This window comes from Eulemur rufifrons, chromosome 12 (genome assembly GCF_041146395.1).
Source record: "Eulemur rufifrons isolate Redbay chromosome 12, OSU_ERuf_1, whole genome shotgun sequence".
Taxonomy (NCBI): Eukaryota; Metazoa; Chordata; class Mammalia; order Primates; family Lemuridae; genus Eulemur; species Eulemur rufifrons.
Window position 1 is genome coordinate 16843719 of NC_090994.1, and position 18712 is coordinate 16862430.

At 39.2% G+C, this 18712-nt stretch overlaps 1 protein-coding gene across 4 annotated transcripts; it reads left to right on the forward strand.

The window, feature by feature from the left end:
• The first annotated feature begins 412 nt into the window (after positions 1-412).
• Positions 413-17941, forward strand: UBXN8 (UBX domain protein 8). Of its 4 annotated transcripts, none has more exons than XM_069484948.1 (8): positions 413-515; positions 2781-2903; positions 5342-5415; positions 6058-6180; positions 8545-8682; positions 10656-10697; positions 14886-14960; positions 17416-17941. In XM_069484948.1, the coding sequence occupies exons 1-8, from the start codon at positions 428-430 to the stop codon at positions 17581-17583; spliced, it is 831 nt and encodes a 276-aa protein (XP_069341049.1). In that variant the 5' UTR covers positions 413-427; the 3' UTR covers positions 17584-17941. The 4 variants fall into 4 exon arrangements, with proteins under 4 accessions (XP_069341049.1, XP_069341050.1, XP_069341051.1 ...); XM_069484949.1 differs by having other exon boundaries at positions 5345-5415; XM_069484950.1 differs by having other exon boundaries at positions 2892-2903; positions 5345-5415.
• Positions 17942-18712: the final 771 nt, after the last annotated feature.

Sequence of the window (18712 nt, forward strand, 5' to 3'; positions counted from 1 at the left end):
AGCTGGGGTCCGAAAGCCCACACTCACCCCCTACGGCCACAAGGCCAAGGGGCCACACGGCCTCCTCACAGCGTCAGCCGCCGGGGCACTTTCCCTTCCACGCCATTTCCCTCCCGAGAGCTCTTTCCCACGGACCTCGCACAGTCCCGCGGCCGCAGGGGCAGCCGCCGCCCTCCAGGGAGCCGCCACCCTAGGAACTCTCGCTTCCCTGGATGTCATGTGACTTGGTGAGGTGACTCGCATTCCTTCTGAAACAAGGCTACAGGCGATGAAACCAGAGAATCTTATCTCAGTCTGACCAACGACCCGGTCTTAGCGTCCACGCCCCCACAACATTCCTCCGGTGACAAAGGGTTCCGCTTCACCTTCCCCGGGAAGGCGCGACCGGAAGGGGCGGGCCTTCTGGCCGAACTGGGCTAACGCTACCATGGCTTCTCGAGGGGTCGTGGGCATTTTCTTCCTCTCTGCTATCCCCCTGTTGTGTCTGGAGCTCCGGCGTGGGATCCCAGACATAGGTAAGTGCGGATTTTCTTCTCCGTGGCACTCATAGCCGGGTAATTTTCACAGGAACCTTGCGTAGAGTTCCCGCCTCCCTCCCCGCGTCGCCTCTGAGCGGCTTTACTACAATTCCCAGACTGCACCGCGCCCGCCCCCCCCCCCCCAGGGCCGGCTCTAGTTCGCGGAGGAAACCTCCGCCCCGCCCCCAGGTCTGAAGAAGTTTTGCGTGCGAGGGACCGGAGGCAAATAGCACGGGGACGATCATAGTGCTCTCACATTGTGATGAGCGCTCAAAAGGAAGTAGGCAGATAGGATGAAGATTTTTTTGAAGACTTTAGACCGAGATTTAAATGATAAGGAGTCAAACCCGTGAAACGTCCGTGGAGGGGAGGGCGAGGGACGGGTGCAGGGGGAGGGAGGTATGTACTAGGCAAAGGGATTGTGGCATGTTAGAGAAAAAGGAGGAAGGCCACTGAGGCTGGATCAAGGAGAATCTAACTCCCTCCAGGAGTCAGATGCCCAGAGATGTTACTTGAAATAAGAAACAAAAAGAAAATGATTTTAAAAAAGACTCTTCGGAAGCTTTCTACTCACTTAGGTTATACTGGAATGTAACAAGACCATTCATTATCCAAATGACTAGGAATGTTGAATTCAAATTCACCTTTTCCAGAATTCACTTGTTCCCTTCCCTTTACAGATCCACCCCTACTCTGCTCATTATACTCTGCACTAATATTTGAGTCACTAGTCAAAAAGAAGGTCTTTACTGAGGGTTGCAGGAGATTTGCTCCCACGATCAGCTCTGCTTACAAAGAAATACACTTCTTGAGGGCAAGAGACCACATCAAATTTGTTTTTGTATTACCAGCTCTTATCACAGTGTCTAATAAAACTAGGCCAAGAGTTCTAGAGAGTACCAACATCCAGGTATTAAATTAGTTTTGTAATGGCCAGAGATACCCTAGATTTGATCATGTATTGTATGGAACAACACCTGAATCAACAGCTAATGCTGTCAAGTTGGATGACAGAAAAAAAAATCATATTTCTTCTCTACACAACTTTAAATTGCTGGGTTTTTTAATTTTTATTTTACATAATATATATGTTTTATATTAATATGTAAGTTTTTATAATTTCCACTTTAAGCTTTAATTAATTGACCACCCTCTGATCTCACTGGTATGATGGTTCCTCTATATCTCTGCCATGTAACACTTGAAAAAACGAAACAAGACTAAGAACTCCTGGAGGATAGAAACCATTTTTAACCCACAGTTGCACAATTTTGAGACGGAGTCTCACTCTGTCGCCCCTGGTACAGTGCAGTGGTGTCATAGCTCAGAGCCACCTCAAGCTCCTGGGCTCAAGCAATCCTTCTGCCTCAGCCTCCTGAGTGGCACATGCCACCACGCCTGGCTAATTTATCTGTTTTTAGTAGAGACAGGGTCTTGCTCTTGCTCAGGCTGGTCTGGAACTCCTGAGCTCAAGTGATCCTCCCGTCTCTGCCTCCCAGAGTGCTAGGATTACAGGCGTGAGACACTGCACCTAGCCCACTTGCACAGTTTGTGAGAAATAAGAGAATTGTATATCCTGAAAACTTTTCCCAGTAATGACAAATGATGAGTTTTAGTTCCCAGAGGATAATATAGTTGGCCCACTGTATCCATGGGTTCTGCATCTGTGGATTTAACCAACTGTAGATTCAAAATATTTGGAAAAAGTCGGGTGCAGTGGCTCATGCCTGTAATCCTAGCACTCTGGGAGGCAGAGACGGGAGGATCGCTTGAGCTCAGGAGTTCCAGACCAGCCTGAGCAAGAGCAAGACCCCGTCTCCACAAAAAAAAATTAAAAAGAAAAAAAAAAATATTTGGAAAAAAAAAAATTTGATGGTTGCATCTGTACTGAACATGGACAGTTTTTTTTCTTGTCATTATTCCCTAAACACTACAACTAATTCACATAGCATTTACATTGTATTAGGTATTGTAAAGTATCTAGAGATAATTTAAAGTATGCAGGATGACGTGTATAGGTTACATGCATTTACTACACTATTTTACATAAGGGACTTGAGGATCCGTGGATTTTGGTCTCCGTAGGGATCCTGGACCCAGTCCACTACAGACACCAACGGACCACTGTGTATCAACCAGATCATATGACAGATGGAAAACCTAACTTTTATTATACTTTTCTAGTACAGATAATCTTCTAATGTGTTATTATTAGTATCAATAAAAGTGTTTTTAATTTTAATTTCTTCTTTTATTTGTAAGGAATTAAAGATTTCATTTTGCTGTGTGGCCGGATTTTCTTACTACTTGCTCTTCTTACTTTGATTATCTCTGTGACTACCTCATGGTTTAACGCATTTAAATCTTCCCAAGTTTATCTGAAAGGTAAGTTTATTATTTATGTTAACCTTTTATACTTTTCTACTTAAATTTATTTATTCTAGAACTTTGCACAGTAAGAACTATTTTACCATTAATTTGTGATGTGTAGTTGCAAGGAGGAGTAATCGTTAAAACTTTAGTCATGAATGTTTTGAATGGACTATAAATCCTGATTTTTTCATGAGAAATTGTACATTTTCCTTATATATGTTTTTTGAAACTGTATCATTTCTAAGTTGTTACATTGTAAGTTTCCTGATTTTCAATTGTGTGTTTGTGCCGCTTAACTGCTGGTTGATACCTACAGTTTATAAACTGTTCTACAAAAAGTAAATTTATCTACCATTTATCTCTGAAGGCTTTGCATCCTAATTTTTCATTCCATCCTAGCAGTTTTTCTTTAAGCACCTATGTCATATGTATAGTTAAATGCTTTTAATTTTAGAAAATCATGCTTGTTTTTATTTTTGTTTTCTTTTTGATAAGCAAAAGTTTTTGAGTTCTAGAAGCCTATTAAAACAGTATTGTACTTAGCCTCAAAACAAATGAATCTTAAAACTAAAAGCTGTGTCTCTTATATGCTATCGGGAAGAGGCTTGCCAGTAGTGAATTGGTTTATTGTGTTTTGTTCTACTGTTTGTTTAAATGTAAGTAAACACTAGGAAAATGAGCAGTGTTTAATCTATAGCCCTTTCAAATTAACTGTGAATAAAACCATAATCCTAAAAGGTTATACTGTTCAACCCAAACACAAAAGACAATGTGGATGCTTGAAGCTCTCTCAAATCACAGATTTTGGATTTTGTTTTTCTTTTGGTAAGTTACTTGATCTCTTATACTTCAGATGACTCAGTTGGAAAATTAAACAAGAACGTGGTAATTTCTCTTAGGAATTTTGTGTTAAATATATTCTGATATCAGGAATATAGTTGCTGGATACATTAAACTAGCAGGTCAGGTATTCAATTCCATGCCCTTGACACAGTTTCTGTACTTTAAGTTGTACCTTCGTGTTGTTGGAGTACAAGTCATTTGGTACATTTATGGGTTGACAATTTGAGGCATCGCCAAAGGCTAACACTGTCTAATAAGTAATATTAAGACTATATATAATGCCTAATTATTGTCAGATTTTCTTCAAATGAGTAAAAAAACCAGTTTGCTCACACACTATCTTGCCTACTGTCATTAGATATGGAAATGTAAAGGTCTGCAAGATGAGGTGTATCAAAAGTTCATAAGCAGTCCGTTCTCAGTGGCTTTAAAGATTATCCCTTGCCATTGATTTATTTTAAAAGTAAATTCTTTGATTAAGAGTCTGGAAGGAATCTTAAGATCACTGAGTCTGATTGATCACGTAGCAATTTAGTGGCCCAGTTGGGCCTTCTGATTTCCTGTTGGGTTACTGCCCTAATCTTAGTTTTATAAACTTTGGGGATATATTTACTTCTCTAGAGAGTAAGTTGTCAGCAGAAGGGCATGCTCCTATTCAAGGAGCAAAGCAGTTCAAAGATACGTTTTCCCAAAGATGAGTTATTCCTCAAGGTAATATCATTTCTGGTTCACTGTTAATATTTGTGAGCCATTTTGAATATTATCATTATCACTATATTAGAAAATTATTCTTTAAATGTTGTTTCAAGAATCGAGCCACATACTTAAATGAAACTTACTATACCAAGAATAAAAGAGTCCACATAGCAGCAGAAATCCTTTGTCTTGACATTCAGTGGGCAATAACCGAATATTGGTTTAGTCATTATAGGAGATGCCAAGCACACCCCGCCTTTGGGGACCAGGCGTATTGCTTTCTCTGCCATGTCCAAGGGCAGTGGAATGGCACTGCTCATGCCTGCAGTGCAGCCTTCCACACTTCATGTGCAGTAATGGGCTTCTATGCCAAGCCCTGTTGGGCCTGCAGGATAAAACCTACCAGAACATTCTAGAAGCTTCCATAGCAAAACTATTACAGTTGTCCCTCAGTATGCATGGGAGATTGGTTCCAGGACATACCGAATACAATGTAAATGCTATGTAAATAGCTGTTATATGCTATTATTTAGGAAATAATGACAACGAAAAAAGTCTGTACCTGTTTAGTGAAGACACGGCCATCAGAGAGCTAACTACATTTTCAATCTGAAGTTGGCTGAATCCATGGAACACTTGGATACAGAGGGCCGACTGTACACACAGTATTAACATACATCAGAGAATTTTTGTTTCAGAACAGAGCTTTTATTATTGATTTTCTTGTGGATTTCCTTGTTTCAACTGTCTGTATATATCTCATTTTCATTACTTGAAAAAACAGAATCTTTTCTGAAGGCTTTTCATCATTCCCCAAATGTCAAAATCTGCAAACTATTTTCAGAGAAAAAAACCATTTGACCCATTGATACTTGGGAATTAAAAGACACTTTTCTGTTTTGATGTCTTAGAAGAAGAAGAAGAGAAGAATGAGAAAAGGCAAAAACTTGTGAGAAAAAAGCAACAAGAGGCACAGGGTGAAAAGGTAAAGCATAATTTTTTGAGAGTATATAGAGAGAATACAAAATATCTGGGGCATTTAAAGTTAAGCTTTCTGTGTTTGTGCACTGAAAATACAACTAAAGAATATACAGTCCCATGGCCATACAAACATAAATATAGAACATTTGTTTTTATTTGCATTTTGTATCAATGCAAATTCTCAGAGAATGATCCAAAGTGGAGGATGCTGGTTTTTTGGCAAAACTGAATTAATGGCCAGGTGTGGTGGCTCGTGCCTATAATCCCAACACTTTGGGAGGCCGAGGCAGGGAGGTAGCTTGAGGCCAGGAATGTGAGACCAGCCTGGCAACAGAGTGAGACTCTGCCTCTACAAAAAATTAAAAAATTAGCCGGGCATGACGGCGGGTGCCAGCTACTTGGGAGGCTGAGACAGGAGGATCGCTTGAGTCCAGGAGTTCAAGGTTACAGTGAGATATGACTGCACCACTGCACTCCAGCCTGGGCAACAGAGTGAGATCCTATCTCAAAAAAAAAAAAAAAAAAAAAAAAAAAAAGTGTGAAAACACAATTTCCTACCTAGTTTGTATTTACAACTGTATAGACAATGCCAATTTTGGGGAACGTTAATGTACAGTAACAACACCTAATTTGTTTTTTTACACAGGCCAACAGATACATAGAGAACGTTTTAAAACCTCACCAGGAAATGAAATTAAAAAAACTGGAGGAGCGCTTTTATCAGATGACGGGTGAAACCTGGAAGTTAAGCAGTGGTCACAAACTTGGGGTTAGAAAATATTCTTATTTTATATTTTGAATCCTGTTATTACTTATGTTTCCTTTTACATGTTTTGATTTTTTTAAAGTGAAAAACGATGCTAAGCTGTGAGCAGTCTGTTTTTTAGCAGTCTTTACTGATAGTCATTGTATATCAGTTTTTATTCAGCATATTTGTATCAAATGATTAAGTGGTTTTTGGTGCCTAAAGAGCATATAATTTGGATTGCAGTCTTTGAGAAAACTGTTGAATTAATCACTGTTTCCTTGTCTGAGAAAATTCTGCTCTTTCCTCAAGTAAGATCTTCAAGGTATTAAGCTCATGTTATAGTCATTATATTTGGCTTCTGTTTTTTAAAAGTCAAATTAGCCTTTGACTATTTTGTCCTTTGGCACTGAATATGAATTTTGTTCTTTGCTAATGGCAGTTCAAAATTTTAAGGTTCCCCCCCCCAAGGAAAAGGAATAGCCTTAAAGACATTAAGTTTTAGAGTAACTGGCCACAGATTCTATGTGTGAATCCATTTCTGAACCAAAGACTTTTTTGACTTTGTGTTTTTTGCTTTCTGTTTCTACTGTGCCTTTCACCATCTTGTAAAGAAAATGATCCAGTCAAGGTAAATGGACTCTTATAGTGACCAGAATCAACTTTTACTCATTATGTAATGGGAAATATGTCATAAAATGACCAAGGGTAGGTAAGACGATGAATGTGAGAGAGTAATTTCATTTCTGAGTTGAGTTTGTCTTCTGTTCAGTGTTGTGGCTGGTAGACACTGACAGGTTGATGTTAGCCTGACAGAGCTCTTTCAGAAATGGTCACAGTGGGGCTGGGTACAGTGGTTCATACCTGCAGTCCCAGCGACTCAGGAGGCTGAGGTGGGATCACTTGAGGCCAGGAGTTTGAGACCAGCCTGTTAAAGGGCCCCGTCTGTTAAAAAAGTAAAAAAAAACAAAACCAGGCATGGTGAAGGTGTACCTGTAGTCCCAGCTACTCCAGAGGCTGAGGTGGGAGGATCACTGGAGCTAGGAGTTTGAGGATGCAGTGAGCTACGATGGCACCACTGCACTCCAGCCTGGGTGACAAAGCGAGGCCCTGTCTCTTAAAAGAAAAAAAAGATTGGTCACAATGTGAATTAGTCATTCTTCCCCTTACTTTTAGGCTATGTCTTCATAGTACTATTAATAAATACTTTAACCTGATTAGTAGGGACAACAGAAAGTTAGGGACAGGGTAGACCACTGGTGTCATTATGACTCAAGGGTTCTTAGGACTGTCAAAGAACTTCAGAATCAGAATGTGAGAGCCAAAAAAAGTGTATCATCAACTCTAGCGCTGTAGTTTGCAGTGAGGCAGCCTAGGCTTGGCCAGTTAATTGTTTGGCAGTAAGATCTCTCTTTCTCTCTCTTTTTAAAAAATAAAACAGGGTCTCACTATGTTGCCCAGTGTGGTCTAGAACTCCTGGGCTAAAGTGATCCTCCTGCCTCAGTCTCCTGAGTTGCTGGGACTACAGGCGCACGCCATGTCCGGTGGCATTAAGATCTCTTCATTCCCACTCCCTGTGCTCCTTCCTCTGGTTTTTTTTAGGATAAAGAAAGGGGGATAAAACCCCACCAAATGGTGAACATTTTAGTCTGATAAAGAAAATTTTTTCCTTTTAGAAGATCAGTAGCTATGGAAGGAGGAGGGAGTTACTGAAACAACAAGCATATGTTTGAGATTTAAGTAAAATAATTTAAGTAAATTATTTTGCTAAGGAAAAAGTTTTGGTAGGTAATAGTCATCTTGATGATTGCTGGAATAAAATCCTTTGCCTCCTGAAGTGATTAATTAAAGTGCAAGTTCAAAGTTTTCAATTTGAAAAGTAAAAAAAATTTTGTTTTGAGACTAGCCAAGTGCAGCAGTGAGAAGAGGGGAAAGTTTATATATAACAAGATTCCAAGGCCACAGTCAGCTGTGGAAGTTTTGCATGATCACATACGTAGACATGTTTCACATAAGGTTCTATTTTCACAGTCTTTTAAAGCATAATCCCTTGTACTGCTTTGCTTCCTTTGCATATTTTCAAGGTGTTTTCTTTCTTCCATGCTACTGAGAAACTTGAGGGTCGGTTAAAGATGGAAAGGGCCCTGTATGTAGCCTTTTGTCTGTCTTGAGTAAACCCCAGAACTAGATGTGGGTAGTTTCTTCCAGACATTAGGCTCCACGTTTTCTTGTCTAAGGAGATCATGCTTTCATTTTCTGGGTCTCATAATGGCTTGCTTAGATTTTTTTACCAAAAACAAAACAAAACAAAACAAAACAACACCATTTTGAATAGAACAAAGTCTATAGAAACCATCTCTTTAGAAATTATTTGCTGTTTTTGACCAGGGTGATGAAGATTCGGTGCTTGAATGTGCAAGTCAGACATCGTCTGAAGCATCAAACAGAGAAGCAGCAAAGAGACAGAACTTGCCTAAGCCTTTAACTGGAGTGCCACCGCCTGCTGCACAGCCCGCGTGGAAGGAGGTTCAGTACCTTATGCCTGTCACTGAGTTGTAGCCGCGTTCTGGGCGAGGCGCTGTGTTGAGTGAAGATCAGGACTGGCTTTTCATCCACACGGTGCCTTCCCACCACCTTACAAAGCGATCGCTTTCGTTAAGAATTACTTACCTTGTTTCATATTGATGTTTGGAACCAACTTAGAGGGAAGCTAAAGATAAATGATAATAGGTTTAGAAAATACTCAGTTCTTTTTGACGAAGTCATTTGATTATGTAGATAGGAAAAATACAACGTTTACTAAGGGAAACATTCCCAAGAGGTAGCTTAAGATATTATTAAGCCATATATTGTGAGTGTCTAATACCTGTTATTAACAGGAGTATATAATTTTCCTCCCTGGCCCTTTTGCAATCTGTCACTTTGGAATAGTGCCCAGGTTTATTATACATGCTTTCCTTTCAAATCTTTAATCCCTAAATTGATTCTGGTTTGGAGCTAGAAAAGATTAGAAATAAGAAATCTGTTTTTACTGACTCTTAGGGAATGCTGGGAGGCTATCTAGTCCCTGAAAGCAGTTTCTAATACATTCCTTTTCCATCTGAAATTTCCTGGTCCCATAGTGGAGACTGAGGGTAGGAATCAGGTTATTGAATTATTACTAACATTTCACAAAGATCTAATGAATGAAACGGACTAATAAAAAATTCAAGTTTCTTTGCTTTTTGTTAATAACACTGTCTCATGCTCATGGTAAATTTTGCTTGACAGTCATATATGCTTTTGATACCAAAGGAAAACAAAAGGATTATTACTATTTAGTAAATGAAAGTAGTGTTTGTTAGATAAAATATAATAAAACATAGAGTCTATAGTATTAGAAAATAAAGAGTCCTTCTAAGGTGAAGTCATTGGTAACCAGTATTTTACTAAGAGAAAATGGTCTGAATATCCAATTTCTTACTAGATTAACAGAAATAGGGAAAGTTGAGTAACTGACAAAAGCAACCACGGTGAATGGTTGCTAGCAACTTCCCAGGAGTATCAATGAAGAAAAATATATATTCATGTTAAAATGTGTGTATCAATGCGCCTAAATAATTTTTAGGTCTTATTGAACTTAATTCATGTTAATTTTTATTGTCTCTTTTGTGTGTGTGTGTGTATGTTTTCTTTTCTTTTTTTTCTTAAAAGAGACAAGGTATCACTGTGTTTTCCAGGCTGGACTCTAACTCTTGGCCTCAAGTGATCCTCCTGCCTAAGCCTCCCAAGTAGCTGGGACTATTGGCATAAACCTTAGAGCCCAGCTTGTTTTTTTTTTTGAAACAGAGTCTCACTCTGTTGTCCTGGGTAGAGTACTGTGGCGTCAGCCTCAAACTCCTGGGCTCAAGCGATCCTCCTGCCTCAGCCTCCCAAGTAGCTGGGACTACAGGCATGCACCACCATGCCCGGCTAATTTTTTCTATATATATTTTTAGCTGTCCATATAATTTCTTTTTATTTTTTAGTAGAGACAGGGTCTTGCTCTTGCTCAGGCTGGTCTCGAACTCCTGAGCTCAAACAATCTGCCCACCTCAGCCTCCCAGAGTGCTAGGAATACAGGCGTGAGCCACTGCGCCCGGCCCCAGCTTGTTTTTTAACATTTTTTCCACTGCTTCAATTGAACAGCCTTAAAAAAAAGAAAAAAATATAGTACATTTTTCATATACTGTCTTGGAACATCATAAAAACAAAATTCTTTAACTGTGTATAGATTGGTAGCTGTCATCTCAAATCCTAGTTTTGTGATTTATTGTTAGCAAAAAGTTGCTTACCAAAAAATTGTTTTTTAATTGTAACGTCCTTTACATGGCGTATTAATTTTAAAAACGTTTATTAATTGAACTGTCATTTTCATTGTAAACTTTTTAGAGATGTCTATTGAAAGAAACTTCTCTTTGAGATTTTCTTGCTTCTTGAAAATGTTTACATTCCTTTCACCAATACTTACTTTTCTTTAGGTTTTTGATTTACCTGAAGAACCATCTGAAACAGCCAAAGAAGTAAGCTTTTTTTTTTTCCTTTGAAAATTAAATTTATTTTCTCTTTTCTTTAACATTAAGTAATTGTGTCGTGGTCCCAACTTGGGTTTAGAAAGAAAAGACAGCATAATTGTTCATGTCTTTGTGCTGTAATTAGGTCTTGTTTTGGATTTCTGGGAGCCTGCCACCTGCTGAGCTGTCTTTTACAGCCACTGCCTCAGGCAAGGGATACATATGGGCTTTTCCAGAATTGCAGATCAGCAAATGAGTTACTTATTAAAACGGAATCAAAATAGGCAGATGACCTAAAATTGTAGTTTTCCTTTTCAAAAGAGAAAATGAAGACTGCAGCTACCTCGTGTATGTTTTAATTTAAGGATGGTTGGCTGTTTGGGGGGCTGGGGTGGGACTCATTCCCCATTTTGCACTGAGCTGCCTTCCTGCCATGGCCAGCTCAGTTACAGCCACTTCCCGAATGTACGGGGAGCATGTGTCCTGAAAGCCATCGAGTCACTTAAGCAGTAAACCCAGAAGCAGAGCCCTCATAGCCTGCCATTACTTAGAGCTCAGCAACTGTTACACTCTTTGGAAACCATTTTTGAAGCAGCCGTGGAAGCAATTGGGAGGGTCTCATTTTTTGTCAACACATTGGTAACGTTTAAGTTTAATGTAATACCCTGGATATCTGAGGAATATCTGAAAGTCACAGAAAGACAAGGAAGCGTGCAATCCAGATACCAACCCCCCAGGAGAAAAACAAAACTTTTTTTAAAGACTTCTAATTCCACCGTTATACCCAACAAATTCATGCCCACGACATGTCTGTCCTGATCCTCACTTCTCATCAAGCGCTGGGTGGTATCCATGACAACCATTTTATAATACAAGAGTAATTAGCACATTGACTACCACACTAGAAAAAAAAATTTTCCCTTGGGGCCACAGTGTTTTGTTACAAAAATAGAATAAGAACTTTGAAAACAAAATGATCCTTTCTAATTTAAGGAAAAATTTGTTATTGTGGTCTGTGCATGAGTTATATGCAACTTGAAAAATAGTTCTCAAAGCTTCCAAGGCGAAGAGACGTGTGAGTTATATATACTTCATGAGGCCCCAGGCTCAAAACTAGCGTTGAGTTAAATACAACTCACATGGCAGTTCATGTGTTAAATACAGCTTAGGTTTGGCAGGGAATGCCTTTTAATGAACTTGCCCTGGCTTTGAAGCATATGATATTATTCCTGTAAAATACAGTTGTCATTGAAGGTCCACAGATGATAGACATTAGGTTGTGGGTGAATCCCTTGAAATTGTTCCTTTTCATGATTGTAGGTAGAAGGACAATGTTTTTCTTTAGATTCTCAGGTCTGTGTCCCTTGAAAGGTTATGAAGCCTCTGCGACAGAGAGACTGGTCTTGTCATTGGCAGGCGATGTTCTCATTTTGTTATTTATACTATTTTGTTTCCTTTCTACCTGTTTCCTATACTTGATAGATGACATTTTGTGTGATACTCATTAAAGCATCTGTCAGAGTGATGGAATTTAGAGTGGGGGAGGACCTCAGAAACTATCTCATGCCATCTCCTCACTTGAAGTTGAAGTCACAGGCAGGAAGAGTTTCTGGGGCACCTGGTGGTAAAACCAGGGTTAGAACCCAGGCCTCTGGCTGTAGCCAGGACCTCTTATCCACTCTATAAGCAATACTATCCCGATTTCCTTCTCCCGGCTCTGATTTTTGGTTCTGTCTGCTCTGTTTTTGATTAATAAAGTCAACAAAATGTGATATACCATAGTTACCCAATGTTTGGGGATGTTTATCCTTGTGAATTATGTAGTTACATTGTTTCCGGCTTTCTGCAAGATACTATTTCCTATTTGTTAACTTAACAGTTTTGATCCAGTATCGTAATTGTCACATATCATATAACATAATCAGTACATATCATCATACATATTTAAGCCTGCTCCTACCATAACAAATATATTTCAGTCCCTAAGCTATGTAACTGTTTTTGTTTTTTTTTTTTTTGAGACAGAGTCTTGCTCTGCTGTCTCCGCTAGAGTGAGTGCCATGGTGTCAGCCCAGCTCATAGCAACCTCAAACTCCTGGGCTCAAGCAATCCTTCTGCCTCAGCCTCCCAAGTAGCTGGGACGACAGGCATGTGCCACCATGCCAGGCTAATTTTCTCTATATATTTTTAGTTGTCCATATAATTTCTTTCTATTTTTAGTAGAGACGGGGTCTTGCTCTTGCTCAGGCTGGTCTCGAACTCCTAAGCTCAAATGATCCTCCCGCCTTGGCCTCCCAGAGTGCTAGGATTACAGGCGTGAGCCACCGCATCCGGCCTATGTAACTGTTTTATGAGTACATATGTAAAAGGATAATTTCTTTTTTAGGAATACTGGAAATGATAATTTTTAGGAAATTCTGTATTTTCTTATTAAGGTTAAGCCCATTAAATGTCTGATACCACCCACAGAATAGACATCTTTTAATTCTGTATTGCAAGGGGAAGGGATTAATACTCATTTTAAAGATTGTCAGAACTAGATGAAGCTTGCACTATATAGATGTATGTTTTTGTATATGTAGTGACTATATAATGAGCCACATGAGAAAATTCCTGTTATCCTAAAATCCTGCTGGGATTTAGGAGCAGACCCTTAATGAGGGAACTAATGAGTAACATGCATTTCTAATGAGGGTCCAAAATAAAATGCAATTCTTACTTAAGCAGTAGACCCTGATGTATTCAGTGCACGTACATATTTAGTATTGTAGCTATCTATAGAGTTCTAAAATATTCATATGGTTAGATTTTTTCAATGAGAGGAAGAAATAACTCATGGTAGTCCAGAATTCTCAATGGAATATGCACCATATGTTACTGTTCCACTTTTAAGTTGAAAAGACAGTCACCACAGAACATAGAATTTTAAGATAATTTGACAGTAATTCTGTTAATCATCATAATTACTATATTACCACAGCAACTGTTTGCATTATTGTAAGCTGTCTTACTTCATCTTAAAGAGTAGCTGGGAAACAAATTGTAATTTATTGCTGCTACTTTTAAATTAGATTTCACTTAATCATCTGTGTTTGGGACACTGGTTTTCTTTCCAGTTTGAATTGCAGCCCATGCATTTGATCCATTCCTACAGCAGGCCCCTGCACTGTTGGTAATGTTAGGAGAAATTGCACAACCAGTCCTCACAGTAATAGCAGAATGATTGCTAGATTTCAAACAATGATGTTTAATTTCTCTCAAGTATTTACCTAATCATAATGAAAAAACATTAATGTACTGTCTTTTAATACTAGTTTCTCACAAGGCAGTTGGCTTTAATTCTCCTATCAGATCAAAACCTCAATGTAAAAATTTTATTATGTCTACAAATAAGCAGAATTGGCTTTTAATCTGTGATTCAGTTCTTTTATAATTCTGTGTTTTATTATAAAACTTTTTTGTAGTAGAAGTAATAGCACTGCAGTGGAACTTTCACTTAACAAGGCTCAACATTACACTGATTTGGTTGTGAATCAAATTCCTTAATCATTTGAGAGGAGGTACTTGCTTTCCTGGCTTTCCTCAGACGGAGGTACTGCTCCAAAACCACCGTTTTATACATAACATGGCGCCCACATCACTCCCAGGACAGCTAATGATGTCAGTCATAAGAAAGGATTTCCTAATAGTTAAAAAATGAACATCAGAATAAATTGCTAATTCATCATCTTTTTTATAATGCTCTTTGATATACATGCCTGGGAAGACAGAGACAGCGTGCAGCCTACAGTGACAGAATGGATGGGTGGCTCTTGTTTCCTTCCAGTCTGTTCCATGTGAGGTGGCATTGGGTCTTCTTGGTTTGCCAGGTCACTTTTGAAGCCCAGCTCCGATCTGGATATTATCTGGGCAGACAGAAGCATCTAGTCTCTAGTATCCTCTTTGGAAGGCTTGGTCCCTGACCTCAGTAGTCAGTGGGAAGATGTTTATCTTCTCATTTTGGAAGAATTATTTCCATGTTTAGAGTGAATTTTTTCTGGACCTTGAAGTTGGTCTACTGCTCTCAGAGCTAAATTCCTCCAAATCTCCACACGAGCTTTTCTAAATAATTACAGGTGTGTTTCCTAGGAGTAGTCATTTTGGAACTGCAAAGAGCAAGTGGATTGGAATTCTCATCTGAACAATTTTATTCCTCAGGTAGTTACTGTTGCTCTCCGATGTCCCAGTGGGCGTGTCCTGAGGAGAAGGTTTTTTAAGTCTTGCAGTTCCCAGGTAAGTGGGGAAATTCGTAATTTGAGAAATATTTTTGTTGATTTTGGCAATACTTTATTCACATGCAGTGGGGAAGGTATTATCACACTGTCATCTGATATTCCCATCAGATGAAGATAAAGGACATTATATGTACTCTATGTTGCAGAAATTTGGATAACAAAGTATACATCTGTGTTGCTTTGCACTGTGATCTCTGCATTCAGATTTTGTTCTTCCCTTTGCTATATTTTTCTTCTTTTTCTTTTTGGCTTTAACTACATTTTCACAGTTTTGTGGGTGAGATCCTTTTAAATACATAGGAAGCAGCCGGTATTTAGAAACAAGACTGTGTTTGTTAGTGATAATTTGGAAAACATGGAAAAGTAGAGCGAAAAAGAATTATATCTGCAGTGTGAAGCCAAAACCAATTACTAATATTTTGGTATATTTCCATTTCTAATTACATTTAAACACATAATCATGTGTGCATTAAAAATGTATATAAATAATATTCCATCCTGATCGTTGCATTTAACCCTCTATGATAAGAATGCTTTAAGGCCTAATGGAAAATACTGATGGATTTGACTACATAAAAATTAAGAATTTGATAAAGAAAATGTTCATAAAGTTAAAGACAAATTTGAAAAAACTGTTTAGGTATGATAGTCATTTTTTATAAGGCGCTTATACAAATCAAGGAAAAGATAAACACATTAGTAGAATGGCAGAAAAAAACATGGATATCAGGATTTTCTAAAGAAGACCAAGTGACAGATAAAAATATGAAAAAAAAAAGTTTGACCTCAGAATCAGTGAAATGCCAATAAAGTGGGACACCATTTTCTACTTATAGTACCCAAATTTGGCAAGTGTGTGGGGAGAACAGGGATTCTCATAACTTAATATGAATGTAAATTGGACCAGTGTTCCTGTAGGAGAATTTACCATTATATTTTTTTTTTTTTTTTTTTTTTTTGAGACAGAGTCTCGCTTTGTTGCCCTGGCTAGAGTGAGTGCCGTGGCGTCAGCCTAGCTCACAGCAACCTCAAACTCCTGGGCTTAAGCGATCCTCCTGTCTCAGCCTCCCGAGTAGCTGGGACTACAGGCATGTGCCACCATGCCCGGCTAATTTTTTTTCTATATATATTTTAGTTGTCCATATAATTTCTTTCTATTTTTAGTAGAGACGGGGTCTCGCTCTTGCTCAGGCTAGTCTCGAACTCCTGACCTTGAGTGATCCACCCGCCTCGGCCTCCCAGAGTGCTAGGATTACAGGCGTGAGCCACCGCGCCCGGCCCTACCATTATATTTTTGAAATATTTAAAAATATATCTTTTGACCCAGTACTTTCATTTGTCAGAATGTGTTCTATGGGAAAACGACAAATGTTCAGAGGTATAAATGTCTGTTTCTGTAAGGTTAAATTAGGGTATATCCATATATTTGAAAATTATTGAGCTTTAAGTATTAGACACAGATGTACCTTGTTTACACGGAGCGTCAGTAGGTTCTTGCATGGTGGCTGGCAGCTCAGGTCAGGGATTACCGTATTTGAAACAGCAGCTTCCCCCAGAATATTCCCTCATCCCAGCTACTTGGGAGGCTGAGGCAGGAGGATCGCCTGAGCCTCCCGAGTAGCTTATCTTGCAATGTAGCAAGACCTCATCCCTAAAAAAATAAAAAATAAATTAAAAAAAGTTATAGGAGGGGCCCATTGGAAATGAGGCCATCATAAGGCAATCTCTGGAGCCTGGACATATCTACTGTGACAAAGTATAAAGTTCCTGAGTGATTTTGATGTTGACTATTAGTTTAGATTTTCTTCTTTCTTTCTTTTCCTATTTGTTTTTGGAGACAGGGTCTTGCTCTGTCACCCAGGCTGGAGTGCAGAGGCATGATCGTAGCTCACTGCAACCTCAAACTCCTGGGCTCAGCGATCTTTCTGCCTTAAAGGCATGTACCACCACGCCCACCTATTTTCTATTTTTTGTAGAGATGGGGTGGTCTCACTATTGCCCAGGCTGGTCTACAACTCCTGGCCTCAAGCAATCCTCCCGCTTTGGCCTCCTCCAGTAGCCAGAATTACAGGCATGAGCCACTATGCCTGACTTGGTTTAGATTTTGATCCCCAAACACTAACCTTTTATTCTCAACCTGTTTATTGAACACTTTTTCCATTCTCTATGTATGGGTGGGGCTTTCATAACTGTTAAACGAATGCTGTGCAGAGGTGCTGGGAGCCCCCATGCCTCCTCTGAAACAAAAGGTATTAAAGATTATTTGCATCTCCAAATTTGTGGCCAGCTATTTTCTTTTAAGCTCTAGAAAGTTTCTCTGAAGGGTGTGAAAGTTCTGTTTCATTACTCCTAGGGACATGATTTGACAATGACAGAATTGTTCAATGTCATGGCGATCGAGAGGGACACTGTGTGTACAGTACTTGATAACGACTAAGGTTTTTATCTTCTAGGTCTTACTGGACTGGATGATGCGACTTGGGTACCAGACGTCCCTTTACAGCCTTTCTACTTCCTTCCCCCGAAGGCCTCTGGCAGTGGCGGGAGGCTTGTCACTGGGGGACGTGGGGATTACTGTGGACACGGTGCTCAACGTGGAAGAGAAAGAGCAGAGCAACTAGGAGAGTAACGAGAACCACGTGTTCTACATAAAATCAGTTATGCCGTGACCTTACGGGACAATAAAGGCTTCACATGTGCCACACCTTGATTGAGCCCAAGGCAGTAAACACTTTTAATGTTGACATTCATGGGAACATCAACATAAAGGATTATTCTCTGCACATAATGATCTGTGGACTGTGCCATCGTACAATGTACTAGATGAGAATGAGGTAAAAATGTATATAATAAGGCTGTCAATAATTTGTATTTTTCCCAGCTGACATCGTTTCTCACTGTGTTAGAAAACAAAGTCATAGAACCTTGGTTTCTGCCTCTGTAAGCCATCTTAGCACACAGTGAATATTTCACAATTCAGTCGAACTTTTCAAAGTGTTATAAGTAGTAATGTTTATTCTGCTGTAGTTCTAGAGTTTAAAAAGAAGTTTGAAAGCTCTTTACGGCTTTAAAGTTCTTTTTGATAGGTATGTATTACACTTAACTAATGTTTGCATTTTATATAAGTTTGCCTTGTATTGTAACATTTACAAAATTCCAAGTGGATCAGTATTTTTTTTATATATATATATATATATATATATATATATGTAGACGGGGAGAGAGAGAGAGAGGGAGAGAGGTGGGGGTCTCACTGTGTTGCCCAGGCTGGATAGAGTGCAGGTGTGATCATGGCTCACTGTAGCCTCGAACTCCTAGGCGCAAGTGACCCTCCTGTCTCAGCTTCCTGAGTAGCTGGGACTGTAGATGCGTACCACCATACCTGGCTCATTTTTCTTCCTTTTCTTTTCTTTTCTTTTTTTTTTTGAGAAATGGGGTTGTCCAGGCTAGTCTCAAATGAAATGAAACTGTGAAAGCACGCCAGGCACAGTGGCTCATGCCTGTAATCCCAGGATTTTCGGAGGCCAAGGTGGGAGCATCGCTTGAGGCCAGGAGTTGGAGACCAGCCTGGGCAACATAGCAAGACCTTGTCTGTACAAAAAATAGGAAAATTAGCCAGGCATGGTGGTGTCCACTGGTAGTCCCAGCTACAATAAAACAAAACAAAATAAAACAAAACAAAAGAACAAACTATGAAAGCATTAAAATATAGGTGAATTTTTAAAAATATATCTGATTATTTCCTTTTCC

Bases quoted from the DNA above. Each gene is read 5' to 3' on its own strand.
- UBXN8 (XM_069484948.1), top strand. From the start codon at position 428: ATGGCTTCTCGAGGGGTCGTGGGCATTTTCTTCCTCTCTGCTATCCCC. The intron at 6,181-8,544 runs GTTAGAAAATAT...GTTTTTGACCAG, and splicing joins GCAGTGGTCACAAACTTGGG to GGTGATGAAGATTCGGTGCT. The intron at 8,683-10,655 runs GTTCAGTACCTT...ACTTTTCTTTAG, and splicing joins CACAGCCCGCGTGGAAGGAG to GTTTTTGATTTACCTGAAGA.